Below are 16,436 nucleotides of genomic sequence, written 5' to 3' on the forward strand. Positions count from 1 at the left end.
GGGATTTTTTAAAGCCTGAAAACAGAGCCAAGAGGAGATGCAGAAGTCTAGTTTTCTCTCAGAACACTTGAATTACAATATGCTGAAAGGTTATTATGGAATTTTTGCCCAATGATGCCCAAAAATTGTTGCCTACTGCAGCTTTAAGCCGACCCTGGCAGAGGCTCATCCTCTTTATTCCTGATTTAATGTAACATAACAGCTTTAATATGCTTTCAGAGAAATCTGTTTTTAACAGCACTTTACAATTCATTTAGACCTACCATCACCTCTGTCCTACTTATTTGTGCTTTCTAAGTCATATATATAAACCTCTATTTCGTGTGACAAAAACGTCTCTGCAAAACTGTGAGCCCTCTCTAACTTTGTTTGAGTGTATAATATTCAGGAGTGAGAAACCAACACATGGTGCAGAGCGAAGTGATGTCTTTTGAAGCCGTGAACTGCACTTCTCTCAAACCACAGCCTGAAAGGGAGACATGTGACCTTCTAGATAATAGGACTGTTTTTTTTCTGCAGTCTTGAATTGGCAAATGTGTTTTTAAGAGAAGATAAACTTCTCTCAACAAGGTGCAGGTCTATCTTTTTATTTTTACACCTTTACACAAATAACAGGGAAAAGAACAACAGCAGATAAACAATAAATGCATACATTTTTGCTACTTTGTTGAACATTTGAATGTATATATGGCATATGGGCTACATGATATAAGCAGTGGCTACAGCAGGAGTCATTAAGAACAAATGTGACGTATGAAAGGAAGTAGAATTACTCCCGCATAGACACTTTACAGGCCATCTTTTCAGATGAGTACAGTATGACTAAGAACACTCCGACACCCGTCACACTCCTATAACGTCTCTCTCAATCTCTCTCTCTCTTACACACACACACACACACACACACACACACACACACACACACACACACACACACACACACACACACGCACGCACACACATGCACACACACACACACACACACAGACACACACACACACACACTCACACACACGTATAAAAGACAGACAGAGAGTGGCATAGCTGCTACTTCATGCTTTCATTTCTGATACTACCAGCTACTTATATGAGTAAATCTGTGTGTGTGTTCCCATACAGTGTTATCTGTCTGTGTGTGTGTGTGTATGTATGTGTGTGTGTGTAAGCATGAACGTCTGCATGAATGAAAGCTACTTCAGTTCTAGGCGGTGCTCGCCGCGGGCTATGTGGGAAGAGAACTCGTAACGGTCCCGACTGCGGTGGCCGCACACGTTGCACTCGAGCGGGTCACGGAAGCCGTGGCACCCCATGTGGATGGTGAACATGACGTAGTCCAGGAAGATCACCCTGCAGTGCCCGCAGGGGTACACCGCCCCGGGCACCGCTCCGCCCTCCCCGTCGGCTCGCACCACCCGTAAGGCCTCAAGCGGCGACAAGGGGACGGGCTGGGCGTGCGGGTGAGGGATGCCGTTCTGATGGTTCAGCCCCCCCAGCAGGTGCCCTAAGGTGTACATGACGGGCTGGGACATCTGGGAGCCGTCGGCGTGGAATGAGTCCATGCCGAGGGGTGGCGGGGTGGCGTGAGGGAGGCCCAGGAGCGGCATGGCCATCTTGTGGCCGTTGGTGAGGCCCATGGGGCCGATGTCGCTGCGGCTCAGCTGGATGGGGTAGGGCCTGCGGGAGGGAGCTGGGTTGCCGTCTGGCCCTGCGGGGATGGGTTGTTGCTGATGGTGGGTGTCGGGCCCCGGGGAGCCCGGCGGAGGCTCCTTGACGTCAGTTCGATAGACCAACTCCCTGTTAAAGCTCAGGTCCAGGCAGACGCCGTTGTCGCCTAGACCGGCGGCACGAGAAGAAAGAGCACTCAAGACTTCATCCAACAGCACGACCAGAGAAATACCACAGGCAGCAAGCGGCAGTTCAAACACTTATTGCTTACAGATGGAAAGAGATCTAATAGAGCTCCTTACAGGGCTCTGAGGGGTCGTCACTTTGGTGTTGATTAGAGGCAATGAGAAAAATGTGCACCCCCTCGGGGCACCGCAAAGGAAAAGTGGAACACGCCAGGTTCACAGGACAGAAGAAGCTTTAAAGCCAGCAGTTGAGCTCGGAGGCATGAGAGGACAGAGGGCTGAGAGGAAGCAGACGACGCAGACGGAGGCCTCTGGTGCAGCTGCACCACAGAAGTATAGACAGAGAGGCACCTGCTCACGTTTCTCGCCTCCCGCCTGTTCTCTCTCTCTCTGCGGTCGCAGACATTACTTCTCTTTTCCCCCTGTGGTTGTCATATTGAAAGATCTCACTTCATTTGTCAACCTGATCGAGAGATGTAGGAGTTTTTTTTTTCGCCAATACACACTCGTTTTGCGAGCGGCTTGAGGCTTGATTGCGAAACTACTACCTAGTGTTAGGCTGAACCCGAAAGCTGGGAGCCAACTATCGAAAATCGTTGTGTGTGTGTGTGTGTGTGTGTGTGTGAACGCCCCTAAAGTCAGCCATTTACTGAAACTCCTATCTTTTGATCATTCATCACTCATAGTACCGGATTTTGAATCAAAACATGCAAAGTGAGTAATTGAGTGGAGACGTTTCAAGTGCACGTGTCTCGTTTTTTTCATGAATCCATTTATTGAACCATGCATGGTTACCAATACCCACCTATGACACATTTCTCGCAGAGAATTTAGGACAGTGGAGCCACTCTGTGGTGTTTGCAGGTATGAGGCAGGTGCTCTGCCCTCAATTCCTGTTTGGTAAGAGATGGAGGCCAGCACAGACAAACACACAGTAGCTTAGACAGACAACTTGGAATCACCTACAAAAACATGAATTCTGTAACAGCATAAAGGCACAGCAAAAAGCTCAAACGATGTAAACATTTCAAAAAGGCAGCAGTGTATCATAGCGGCACAAAATAAAGAAGTCAGTAAACAGTCGGGCATCAACAGATAAAAATTAGCAATTATCAATTAAATAGATAAACATCAGACAAACTAAAAAATATGCAGGCAATCCTAATGTTTTTGTTTAAATCTAAAGTGATTTAGTGAAATTACAGCATCATCTGCTAAGGTCAGTGCCTCTACTCAGCCCATGTGTGTCTGTGTTCAGCTGCTCTTACCGGTGAACTTCTGCGGCATGGAGCTCTTCCGTTTGGCTACGTTGCTGGCGAGCCTGTCGAGCAGCAGAGCACGCTCAGTGCCCATCTGAGTCCTGGGTGTCTGGCCGTCTTCTGCTTGACAGCAAGAGAGCGAGGGAGTAAGTGCAACGAGGAAACAAAGACGTCTTCTCGATCAAAGCGGTATCACAAGTAAAGGCAGCGTGCTGAGCTGCAACTGTCCACCTGTCGAAGCTTTCAAGGTTATAAAGTGAAGTGAAAAAAACCTTGCAAAACACACCAGCTGCTTGAAGCTGAGTCACACTGGGAGGAACGAGATATTAATTTGAGATCAGAAACTCCTTTGACCTCACTTCCTGGTGGGTTTTTGACTCCACCAGTGCAGGAGAGGAGACCACAGGATGAGGATGTACTTCCTCACCGCCGCGGCACTATCAGGCATAAACTTACGACATTTGGTGACCACAGAAGCACAGCATTGTCTGTGTGTTGCAACCGTGCAACTGTCCTGTCAGTATGTAAAGGCATTTTTTGGGGGGGGGAGGTTAAATACATAGTGTCTATTTAACCTCTTCTGGTGATGCGTGGACTTCAGTTTTTACTCTGTTATGTTTTGTTTTTGTTTTATTGTATGTATGGAATTGACGATGTTTAACTTTATTGCCTTCTTGGCCAGATTGCCATCGCAAAAGAGATTTAATCTCAATTAGGGCTGTCAAAGTTAACGCAATAATAATGCATTAACGCAATCGATCTTTCGGAGGATGTAGCGGGCTCAGTTTTAAAGGTAAAGTGAACTGGTATCATATGAAGCTAGAAAACCTGAGAATCCATTGGTACCAACCGTGTCATACTAGCTTGTCGCGAAGGAGGTTAAATAACTTACACTTAATCTTAAGACCACATTTTCAAAGGGGTGCCTTGACCTCTGACCTCCAGATATGTGAATGTAAATGGGTTCTATGGGTACCCACGAGTCTCCCCTTTACAGACATGCCCACTTTATGATAATCACATGCAGTTTGGGGCAAGTCATAGTCAAGTCAGCACACTGACACACTGACAGCTGTTGTTGCCTGTTGGGCTGCAGTTTGCCATGTTATGATTTGAGCATATTGTTTTATGCTAAATGCAGTACCTGTGAGGGTTTCTGGACAATATCTGTCATTGTTTTGTGTTGTTAATTGATTTCCAATAATAAATATGTACATACATTTGCATAAAGCAGCATATTTTCCCACTCCCATGTTGATAAGAGTATTACATACTTGATAAATCTCCCTTTAAGGTACATTTTGAACAGATACAAAATGTGCGATGAATTAATCATGATTAACTATGAACAATCATATGATTAATTGAGAGCCCTAATCTTTCCCTAATCTAATGGATTTTCTCTGGTTAAATAAAGCTTTAATAACTAAAACATAGAGGGTGTATGTTTGTGTGTGTGTGTGTGCGTGTGTCGAGTGGCTGGGCTGAAACATTTGCCCTACATATTTGGCTTCCCCTTTGCCGCTCCAAACGTTAGAAGCGGTCTTCATACGCTGTGCCTCCACACCACAGCAGCCATAACCTATTTAGCTGTAATGATGGGGTAACAGCCATAAGCTCATTAATTTAATGAGCCTATAAAAACAGGATCTGCTAGCAATAACAGCACATTATCGTGTGCTCCATAATGTGCAAATGAGTTTATGTAGATGGTGCAGCGGTCGGATTACATCGACAGTTCTACGTGCATGTGTGAAGTGTGTGAAGACGTGTTGGAGTTTCAGAGACGTTGGTGATGGAGCGACTGTCAGAGTGTGTGTGCTGTCTGCTCACCTCTCTCAGTGGGACCTTTGTTCTGAATGTACACATGGCACCTCTCTCTGTGCTCCTCCAGAGAGCTTCTCTGCTTGTAGCTGCGACTGCAGTGGTTGCACTTGAAGGGTTTCTCCACTGTGAACAGAAGTTTCAGTTAATCACCAACACATGAAACATCAACACCATCTAAATGGTACAGCCAGTATTATTGCCTTAAGTACGTGGTTTCACACAAAACTGATGATGTGCACATTAAGAAACTGTCTGCAGGTAAAACACGTGAACTGAAAGTGAATGAGTAAGTTTCCAGAGGTAAATGAGTAAGATGCCATATGTGATGTGTGTAACCGTATGAGAGGCGCATGGCGGGTTGTTACTGGAAAAGCAACGCAGGCTCAGCAGCAGACCTCATGCGCTCAGATTCAAAAGGAGTGAGAAACCAACACGAGGGAGTGAGAAACCGACCGACATGATACTGTACACAGGTGCGTACAGTATCAGTGCATGTGAGCGAGTATGTGGCTGGCTGGTACCAGAGTGGGTGCGCAGGTGGCCACTCAGAGCGTCGCGTCGACGGCAGGCGTAGCTGCACATGGGGCATTTGAAGGGCTTCTCCCCGGAGTGCAGTTTGATGTGGCGCAGCAGGTTTCCCTTCTGGGTGAAGGAGGCGCCGCACTGACTGCACTGGAATGGCCTCTCACCTGAGTGAGGAAAAAAAAAAACACGCACCATGAAAAGCAATTGTGCATTTTATTTTAGGCCGTCAAAGTTAACACGATAATAACGCGTTAATGCAAATTTGTTTTAACGCCACTAATGTCTTTAACGCATTGACGCAACTTGCAATTTTTAGGTTGTAGCGGGCTCAGTTTTAAAGCTAGAGAGAAGATACTGGCATAAGATAAGATATTCCTTTATTAGTCCCACAGTGGTATCATATGAAACTAGAAAACCTAAAGAATCCATCGGTACCAACCATGTCATACTAGCTTGTTGTGAAGGAGGTTAAATAACGCTCCAAACTTATGCTAAATTTTGGCGAGGAAAAACTGTCATGGCCATTTTCAAAGGGGTCCCTTGACCTCTGACCTCCAGATATGTGACTTCTATGGGTACCCACGAGTCTCCCCTTTACAGACATGTCCACTTTATGATAATCTCATGCAGTTTGGGGCAAGTCATAGTCAAGTCAGCACACTGACACACTGACAGCTGTTGTTGCCTGTTGGGCTGCAGTTTGCCATGTTATGATTTGAGCATATTTTTTATGCTAAATGCAGTACCTGTGATATTAGGGCTGTCAATCAATTAAAATATTTAATCATGATTAATCACACATTTTTTATCCGTTCAAAATGTACCTTAAAGGCAGATTTGTAAAGTATTTAATACTCTTAATATAAATATGCAAATATGCTGCTTTATGTAAATATATATATATGTATATGTATATATATATATACATATACATATATATATATATATTATTGGAAACCAATGAACAACACAAAACAATGACAGATATTGATCCAGAAACCCTCACAGGTACTGCATTTAACATAAAAAATATGCTCAAATCATAACATGGCAAACTGCAGCCCAACAGGCAACAACAGCTGTCAGTGTGTCAGTGTGCTGACTTGACTATGACTTGCCCCAAACTGCATGAGATTATCATAAAGTGGACATGTCTGTAAAGGGGAGACTCATGGGTACCCATAGAACCCATTTACATTCACATATCTGGAGGTCAGAGGTCAAGGGACCCCTTTGCGACAAGCTAGTATGACCTGGTTGGTACCGATGGATTCACCAGGTTTTGTCTAGTTTTATATAATGTCAGTATCTTCACTCTAGCTGTAAAAAAACTGAGCCCACTACATCCCTCGAAGGATCGATGGCGTTAATGCGTTAAAGAAATTAGTGGCGTTAAAAGAATTTTCCGTTAACGTGTTATTATCGCGTTAACTTTGACAGCTCTGTTGTCAACCCTTCTCTTGTCCCTAGTATCACAGTGAATTGCAAAAAAAACACAGAATCATTCACCATCTTTGAAAAGGGAACAAGGCGACATCTCACTCTGATTGTCAGAAACCTAGAAACAAATGTTCTCACGACTCAAACCGCACAAGTGCCAAGCATATTGTGCACTTGACTTCCCCTGTCGAAAACACAGCCTCATGGGTTCCATCTGAAGGCGGCATTATTCTACTAGTCAGCTCCACGCGTCAGTAAAAAGATCAGTGGAGTTGCCTATTAACAGATGATGTGTGCACATGTGGCTGGCAGTGACAAAAATTACTACGTGTGGAAAGACAATAAGGTGACCGTGACAGAAACTGTGCTTCATGTCTACCAGGTGAACATTAATTTCCAGAGTGTAACTTTGCTCGAAGCATGCACCGTTTACACAAGTGAGTTGTGACAGGAATTGCATCATTCGGGGCAAAATAATGACTGTAGATGTTCTATGATGTGTTGACCTATCTGTTCACAAATCAAGTTATTGCAATGTGCTTCATATTTGAACAATGGAGGATATTTCACAACCTCTTGCTGTTGCTGTAGCGCTGGTTAGGCCACGTGCGTCAACAACTTGACCTAGTCAGCGCGAGGTGCTATCTCCCAATGCTATCGACGCAGTGATGATTGCGCAACTGTTGTGTTTGAGGTCAGGTGCTTAGGCTGTGTTCCTGTGCTTTACCCGTGTGGCTGCGCTTGTGCACCAGCAGTACGTTGATGCTGACGCAGGACAGGCCACAGATGTCACAGTTGAGCTTGCCTGTCGTCTGGATGCGGGGGGCCACCGTTCCAGGCACGTAGGTCCCTTCTTCTTCACCAGCCGCCGCCTCTGCTGCGTGGGTGTCTGGCAGGGCCGCGCTGTCGTAACGCGAGTAGTCCACCAGCGACAGGTCCTGTGGCTCATTCAGGGCGTCTCCCTCTTCGTCCCCCTCCCCGTCCCTCTCCTCGTCTTCGTCCTCCTCTGTCCTCTCCTCGTCGAATCCTTCCTCCGTCCCGTCCTCGCTGGCCCCCTCCGCTTCCTCTTTGAGCACAATCTCTCTTTCTTTTTCAGCCTCGGGGTGCTGCTCGTCGTCTTCCATCTCCTCCGCCTCTGTCTTTATCACATCTACGCGAGGGAGAATCAAAGAATAGATTTGATGTTAACGCACATGAAGTGAAACACATTGTAAAAAAAAAGATATATGTAGTGATGTATAGTCCATACACAACAGTTGATGCTTGTTCTCACTTCCAAATAAGGATCTAAATAAGCTTGATGAGACTCCACTCCAACCAGAATGTAAAACACTGTCACATCTTCACTTCTACATTTGTATTTATAGCTGATAGTTTCATATTAGTACTAGCACATCTCCACAGTGTGGGTAGCTTAATTTGGGCCGATGCATAGTGTCACAAAGAGATTCAGAAGATGTGTGCTGGAGATAAGGGGAAGGCATTTCCTCTGAATGCAGAGAGAAACTAGAACCAGGGCAGGAGAGAGACGCAGCCGGCGCCTCACACAGACAACATCGATTCCTCATCTGCTTTTAAAAAGAGATTTCACATTGATTGCTTATTGCCTGTATCACAGATGCTGAAACCAATCCAACATTAATCTGCACCAAAGGTCCTCCATCAGCCATCAGAGCACTAATTCTACTTCATTTCTACCATATGCAAGTTTTTCCTGTTATTTTTTCACAACCATTTTAACTTTTCTTACCCACTGTAGCCCAAACTTCCACACCATACAGGATCTACCCAACTGTGTGTGAATTTCTCAACACTTTACAACTGTTAACGCGCCGAGTCCTGAGGCCCGGTTTGCAGGACCTCTCACCTAGCCTCTTTGCTAAGTGTCAACGCATTTAGTATCATCCAGAAACCACACTGTGGTCTTGGCGGCGACTGGTGATGAGCTGAAGAGCGGCGCCTTGTATTGTGGAAAGCGCTCAGAGGTGCTATGGAAACTTTGCACGCACAGAGCCCTCGAGAGGCCCGATATAGAGTCCAGGGTCTCAGAGCAGTGAACCGCAGGCTGCGCCTCAGACGCAGAGCAGGGCTTTAGGAAATGCACCCAGCAGGGTAGATGGGTGGCAGTCAGAAATAAATAGGAGAGCTGCCTGTAACAACATGTTCTCTATTTGTGACAACTAAGAGACTAAGACCACAGGTCTGAGTGAAAACATTACTACACTCAAAATATTGTATGTGAAACAAGGTGGTCACAGTTAAGAAATGTGACAAATGTTCCTGTTTTAAGAAATACCAATAATATCTGACAACCTGAACTAGGGTTGTCAAAGTCAACGCGATAATAACGCGCTAACGCAAATTTGTTTTAATGCCACTAATTTCTTTAAAGCATTAACGCAAACAATACTGGACTCATAGAAAACCTGAGGCATCCATCGGTACCAACCAGGTCATACTAGTTAGTTGCAAAGGATGCTAAAAAACGCTCCAAAGTTAGGCTAAATGTTGACTATACTTGCAGAATTACATTCCAGTGGCGGCTGTGTAGGGTTGTTTCTGACTCGTGTGATCCAAATATTTCCAATTACTTCGGAGCGTTGTAAAGTCCAAAAGTCGACAGTTATTGAAAAAAGATAGATGTAATCATTTCCAAACTTCACAACATGTTTTTATCTAACGGAATATTCTGCTTCAACCCATATTTGTTGGTGTTTAGCCTTTCAAAAAAACCATTTTCACTGCAGTCAAAAAGCTGTTTGCTCTCCTGCACGCCACACACAAAGGGAGGCACGGTCTGTATTAACGGGGCAGTCTAGCAGCAATCTAACAGCACCATAACTTACAATTTATTTAACCACAATCACAAAAAATGAGTGCTGTCAAAGTTAACGCGATAATAACGTGTTAACGCAAATTTGTTTTAACCCCACTAATTTCTTTAACGCATTAACGCGATCAATCTTTTTGAGGTTGTAGCGGGCTCAACGTTTTTAAAACTAGAGTGAAGATACTGACATTATATGAAACTAGAAAACCTAAAGAAATCATTGGTACTGACCATGTCATACTAGCTTGTCATGAAGGAGGTTAAATAACGCTCCAAACTTACACTAAATTTTGGTGAGGAAAAACTGGCATGGCCATTTTCAAAGGGGTCCCTTGACCTCTGACCTCCAGATATGTGAATGTAAATGGGTTCTATGGGTACCCACGAGTCTCCCCTTTACTGACATGTCCACTTTATGATAATCACATGCAGTTTGGGGCAAGTCATAGTCAAGTCAGCACACTGACACACTGACAGCTGTTGTTGCCTGTTGGGCTGCAGTTTGCCATGTTATGATTTGAGCATATTTTCTTATGCTGAATGCAGTACCTGTGAGGGTTTCTGGACAATATCTGTCATTGTTTTGTGTTGTTGATTGATTTTCAATAATAAATATATAAATACATTTGCATAAAGCAGCATATTTTCCCACTCCCATGTTGATAAGAGTATTAAATACTTGGTAATCTCCCTTTAAGGTACATTTTGAACAGATAAATAATGTGCAATTAATTTGCGATTAATCACGATTAAATATTTGAATCGCTTGACAGCCCGAATCTTAACATATCACATTACAGAATTAAGATGTGCTGGGACTGGGGATTGACCTGGCACTCCTGTTATTGCTCTAACTCCATCCTAACAGTGTTGAAAGCAGATTAAATCAAATTCTGAGAATGATTTGCTCGTTACTTTGCACTGAATGAAACGTTGTGATGAGCACCAGAGCAGGAGACACCTTAAACTATACCCCCGGGATAACTACAAGACCCTCATGATCCCTTTCGTTTCACTGTATTAAATCTCAGGGTTTGTAGCAGCGTCCCTCACACTTCTTCCAACTGTTTGTAATGTAAAAAAAGTCATTGTAAGATGCTGAACGGTGTGAGCTTGATGGCTAAAATGCAAAGCACAATGTAAAGATGTCAAGTGTGTGTGTGTGTGTGTGTGTGTGTGTGTGTGTGTGTGTACATACGTGGACCTGTCACACCACCTTCATCACACTGCATTCCATTCTCACTGAATGAATTATCTTCCCTCTCTTCTTCCTCCTCCTGCGGCTTCACATCTGCAACATCACTGCAAACGTCTGAGAAGTGACACAAAAGAACTTTGTGTCACATTTTGTTTCATTAGGAGAACTTCACACCAGTAAACTACAGTTCTCTGTTAGAATAATGGAAGATTAAAAATCCTGTCGCCGACAATAAATGTGCAGGAACACTTCTTCACACGGGGACAAAGACAACTTTATTGTCTGCTGTCAACTGCAGCAGCCTGCGCATATACAGCTTCAGCTTTCATCAATACTCTACAGTCATGTGCGCTGAGGCAGTGTGGTAGGCAGGATGGTGGAAATGTAGCAGCCTGATCACGTACACTCTCACACTAAAGACAAGGAATCAGATACTCACCCATCCCGGACCCCTCTGGGCTAGTAACTTCAGGATCTTTGTCTGTGTTCATGATGACCAAATGTTCTGTGGAGAGAAATTACAACATGTATTAATGAGAGATAGTTTGGAATCCACATACGTCTAATCAGGTCATGGTGTTTCAGAGCAATAAAGACAGAACATTTAACACTATAAAAATGGTGTTTGTTGCATACATTCAAGATTTTTTTTTTTACAAATCGACGCTTATGTTCTTGACACTATTAAAAGCCTCCCCTTACTATTTCTACAAAGCCTGTGAAGAAATAGAAGCAACACTTGCATCTCACTGTTCCTGTTGGTTGGACAGCATAAAAAGAAGTTTATAAAAATAAAAAAGGGGGTAGAAAGAAGCCCACGGTTGACTGCTCGACCATGTCGCTACATTTAGCCTTATGAGAAAGAAGTGATGTTCACTGCACATGTACTTCCTGCCGGGTCTGTGCATAGGAGTGAGTGTAAAAACGCTTTCATCGCCAACAGCCACTGAGACTCCATGTAACACTTGTAGCCAAAGTTTGAAAATGAACTTGGAAATAAAAGATCTAGGTGTGTACTGTTTAAGAGCCACTTTAGAACCCCTGTATCAGCTTTCAGTGAACTAATAAAAATCCACAGAGTATGAATACTTTTACAATTTACATGACAAGAGTAAAAAAAATAAAAGCGTATGGTTGAAAGTTTTCATCATTTAGACAGCTGTAACTACTCTTACATCACATTCAGGGAGGAAAATACAGCAATAACAAACTTTCTCACAGTCAAAATGAAATTGAGAAGCACATGTCTACATGTTACAATTAATTCCAATGTACTTTTTTGGGTTTGATTGGAAGATGCCAGTAAGTGTGAGTAAAGATGAAATGATCTGACCTGCTTTTTGCTCAGCACCCGGAGGAGACTGCTCTCGCAGTAGGAGATTCCACACTCCACTGGACATTCTCTGAATATGGAATATAAGCAACGTCACTACGGTGAATTTTTGGAGAGAACCCTTAAAGGAACAGGAACTTATTTTGAACAAGGTCGAGCAACAAAGAGAGAAGCATGTTTTACTCAGCAGAACAGCACCACCGATGGTTTAGATTACTCCTTCTTACAAGGTCCATGATCATAACAGAAATATTCCTTCAATGAAGCTCAACATGTAGAGTCTATAACACTATACGTCTATGAGTGAAACAAAGACCTGATTATGTTTTTTTTTTATATCGATTCAGGCGGTCCACATGGTTCATGTCTTGTTTCCATTTCAAGAGCTGTCACACCATCTTGTGGCCAAACTAGAAAGCTACTTTTTCATTCCAACTTTTCTCTCCCCCAATCAATAATACAAGCCTGTACAACATTTAAATAAACCCTGAGCACTGTAGCCTGTACTGTAGCTCTTTGAACACATTTTTGTAGAGCTGTCAATGAGGGGTGAAGGAGCACACTACCTGGAACATCAGTAACAAATTAGGGCTGTCAATTGATTCAAATATTTAATCACGATTAATCGCATGATTGTCCAGAGTTAATCGCGATTCATTTTTTTATCTGTTCAAAATGTACCTTAAAGGATGATTTGACAAGTATCTAATACTCTTATCAACATGGGAGTGGACAAATATGCTGCTTTATGTAAATGTATGTATATATTTATTATTATAAATCAATTATCAACACAAAACAATGACAGATGTTGTCCAGAAACCCTCACAGGTACTGCATTTAGCATAAAACAATATGCTCAAATCATAACATGGCAAACTGCAGCCCAACAGGCAACAACAGCTGTCAGTGTGTCAGTGTGCTGACTTGACTATGACTTGCCCCAAACTGCATGTGATTATCATAAAGTGGGCATGTCTGTAAAGGGGAGACTCGTGGGTACCCATAGAACCCATTTACATTCACTGATCTGGAGGTCAGAGGTCAAAGGACTCCTGTGAAAATGGACATGAGTTTTTCCTCACTAAAATTTAGTGCAAGTTTGGAGCGTTATTTAACCTCCTTTGATGACGTGGTTGGTACCGATGGATTCCTCATGTTGTTTAGTTTCATGATGCCAGTATCTTCACTCGAGCTTTGAAACTGCCCGCAACAATCTAAAAATCACGAGTTGCGTTAATGCGTTAAAGAAATATGTGGCGTTTAAAAGAATTTGCGTTAATTATCTCGTTAACTTTGACAGCACTAACTTTTAGTTATTTATTTGGGTGGGTTGCATGTCCAATTGTTAATGACCTCCAGCTCTTGTTCCTGTTGAGTTTAATGGACTAACATCTGCCAAATGAGTGTAACTTGATAATGGCATGTACAAAAATCTTCTTAACTACGGCCACATCTTAAACTGTAGGCATTCATTATAAGGGGAAAATAAATCAACTGAGGAACTAGTGGCTAAAAAACTGCCTACAAATAGCAAAGTAACACAACACTATCTGAGCTATTGAGTATTGGATTATGGGCTGCCCTGGTGGCTCGGGGTTAAAGGTCCCATATTGTGTTCATTTTCAGGTTCATACTTGTATTTTGGGTTTCTACTAGAACAGGTTTACATGCTTTAATGTTCACAAAACCTTTATTTTCCTCATACTGTCTGCCTGAATATACCTGCATTTACTCTGTCTGAAATGCTCCATTTTAGTGCATTTCATCGGAATTGTGACGGAATTATGTTGCTAGGCAACAGATTGGGTCCATGTTTACTTCCTATCAGTTGATGTCAGTCACATACACTCCAAACCGAAAATGTTTACATTTAAAACTGTGAAATGGTCTATAAATTGTATATTTGTGACATCACAAAATGACAGAAATCCTGACAGATTGTTTCAAAGGCGCAGTTTTTGAATACGGGCTGTGTGTATTTCTCCATGGATTGAGCGTTTTGATACTTTCACAGTATTTACAAAGCACTTAAACCTGCTTTATAATATAAAAGACATGAAAATCTCACCTTTTTACAATATGGGACCTTTAAGGCACCAAACCTGAGCAGCTTTGTCCCTGTTTGTGTCTGGTCAGGGCCTTCTGTTGCATGTCCTTCCCCATCTGTCTTTCCCCTCATTTCATGTCATCTCTCTCTCTCTACTCTGGCTGTCTAATACAGGCGTAAAACTGTTAAGCTTTGTCTTTCCTCTTCGCCTCCACAGATGGCGCGCAAGCTACGAGCACGCACTTAGGTGTTTATGCTCAACGCGCTGTTCATCGCAGTGTTCTGAAGTGTTGATGGCAAAACGCCATAAACCAAACTCCTCAATGCCGGGGAGGAATTGTGAATAACTGTAGACTCATATGTCATCAGGGCCTCTAGCCCTTTTGGTGACCTAGGCCAGGGGTCAGCAACCTGCGGCTCCGGAGCCACATCGGGGCCCCTAAAGAGGGGCTCTTTAGCCGCTCTCCAGTGGCTCGCTGTGGATTTTTTAAAAAATGAGTGGAAATGAATAACTGTTTTTTTGTTTACTTTTTCATTTGTCATTGTTGTAGGTCTATGGTACGACGGTATGACGGACTATTAGGGCCACATTGAGGATAAAAAATAAATCTGAGATTTGGAGAATGAAGTCATAATATTACGAGAAAAAAAGTCGTAGTATTATGAGAATGAAGTCATAATATTATAAAGTATGCTACATGTTATTTTCTTTTTTTCTCCTATAGTTATGAATTTATTCTCGTAATATTACGACTTTTTTCTCGTAAAGTTATGACTTTATGATGTGGCCCTAATACTCTGTAGTACATTGTCTCTTTGGCCCTCACTGCATTAGACTTATATACTATATTCTTAGACTATAAACTGTGTTACCTTCATCACAATGATCACATGTTTTGCGGCTCCAGACAGATTTTTTTTTGTGCCTAAAATGTCTCTTTTGATCGTAAAGGTTGCTGACCCCTGCCCTAGGCAAAATTCAGGAGCTCTAGGGTTAGCGTTACACCCCAGAACCCTAACCCTAGCCCCGTAAACCGCAACACACAAGATTTTTATTTTCAAAAAATAACTGTATTATTATAATATATATATATATATATATATATATATATATATATATATATATAAGATTGGTCCCTGATATTGTTGACTTAAAAGTTTCACTACAATTTACACTTTTGTGCGGCCATGCAGATGATAAGTGTGAGAAAGAGAGATACAGGGGCGAAGAGTGTATTTCTTTTTATTTATTTGATCATTTGTTACCTCAATGCAGAATTCTTTTTTTTTTAGGGGGCGACCAGCGCCCCCCAGAAGGTGGCGCCTTGGCAACTTTATCACCTTTATACAATCCCTGTACAGAAAGGAGTCAACAGATCAAAATGTATTATAATGAAACAGAGGTGTAAACAATTTGATTCAGCCGGCAAAATATTTACTATGTTGATTTCTAAGATCTCCTGCTTTTAAAGCATTTAAAAGAAATTGTCCGTCTTTCTGATTCATTATCTTTTCTTAATTTGAGTGATTTGCTTTTATCTTATTGAGACGGTCATGTCTGAATAGCCTCACATGTGCAGCGGGCGCCTAGTTACAGAAATTCAGAGGTACTCGACCGAGTGGTACGAAAACTGGGGGCAACCATGGCGAGCATAAACCTGGCTTTAGTCTGTTACAAAGACTTACCAAACACAAATATTGTTGGTGAAATATGAAACTACAGACGCTCACTGGCAAACAGCAAACACCTACTGAGTAACCATCCTGAATCTGACTTTAAAGTCTATTCTCCCAACTCAAGTAAAGTTTTCACATGTGGCTCTAATCCTCTTCTGTACAATCCTGTATTGTAATGACAATAATAAATCCTTAACACACACACACACACACACACAGTAAAACACCTCATAAATGACACATAATGAAAGCAGCTCTTGTGAGCTCCAGGACCAGAGAGCCGCTCCTCTAACTACTTACTGCTTTAGTACATTGTTGTTACAGTCAGTCAAGCTATTTACTTGAGGCTGACCAGATGTAGTTTTTCTTTCAAGTATTTGAAAGTGGCTAAATCCCAGCGAGGGCCGTTGATATCTTGGGACTAATTCCTGACCGTTCGCCAAGCAG

At 42.6% G+C, this 16,436-nt stretch overlaps 1 protein-coding gene across 6 annotated transcripts in view; it reads right to left on the bottom strand.

The window, feature by feature from the left end:
• Positions 1–571: 571 nt before the first annotated feature.
• LOC141765131 (zinc finger protein Aiolos-like) overlaps positions 572–16,436 on the bottom strand; it is a 42,066-nt gene continuing 26,201 nt past the window's right edge. The window contains exons 1-9 of one of the 6 annotated variants that reach the window (XM_074631096.1): positions 12,446–12,564; positions 12,263–12,332; positions 11,369–11,434; positions 10,930–11,043; positions 7,629–8,051; positions 5,458–5,625; positions 4,943–5,059; positions 3,119–3,229; positions 572–1,831 (exon numbers count right to left, since the gene is read on the bottom strand). In XM_074631096.1, coding sequence (XP_074487197.1) covers positions 1,191–1,831; positions 3,119–3,229; positions 4,943–5,059; positions 5,458–5,625; positions 7,629–8,051; positions 10,930–11,043; positions 11,369–11,434; positions 12,263–12,329 — 1,707 coding nt within the window. In that variant the 5' untranslated portion in view covers positions 12,330–12,332; positions 12,446–12,564 and the 3' untranslated portion in view covers positions 572–1,190. Of the gene's footprint in view, positions 1,832–3,118; positions 3,230–4,942; positions 5,060–5,457; positions 5,626–7,628; positions 8,052–10,929; positions 11,044–11,368; positions 11,435–11,631; positions 11,822–12,262; positions 12,333–12,445; positions 12,565–16,436 lie in introns of those variants that run through there. The other 5 variants (XM_074631097.1, XM_074631099.1, XM_074631101.1 and 2 more) reach the window with 5 other exon arrangements.

The sequence above is a fragment of the Sebastes fasciatus genome, chromosome 3, assembly GCF_043250625.1.
Source record: "Sebastes fasciatus isolate fSebFas1 chromosome 3, fSebFas1.pri, whole genome shotgun sequence".
NCBI lineage: Eukaryota > Metazoa > Chordata > Actinopteri > Perciformes > Sebastidae > Sebastes > Sebastes fasciatus.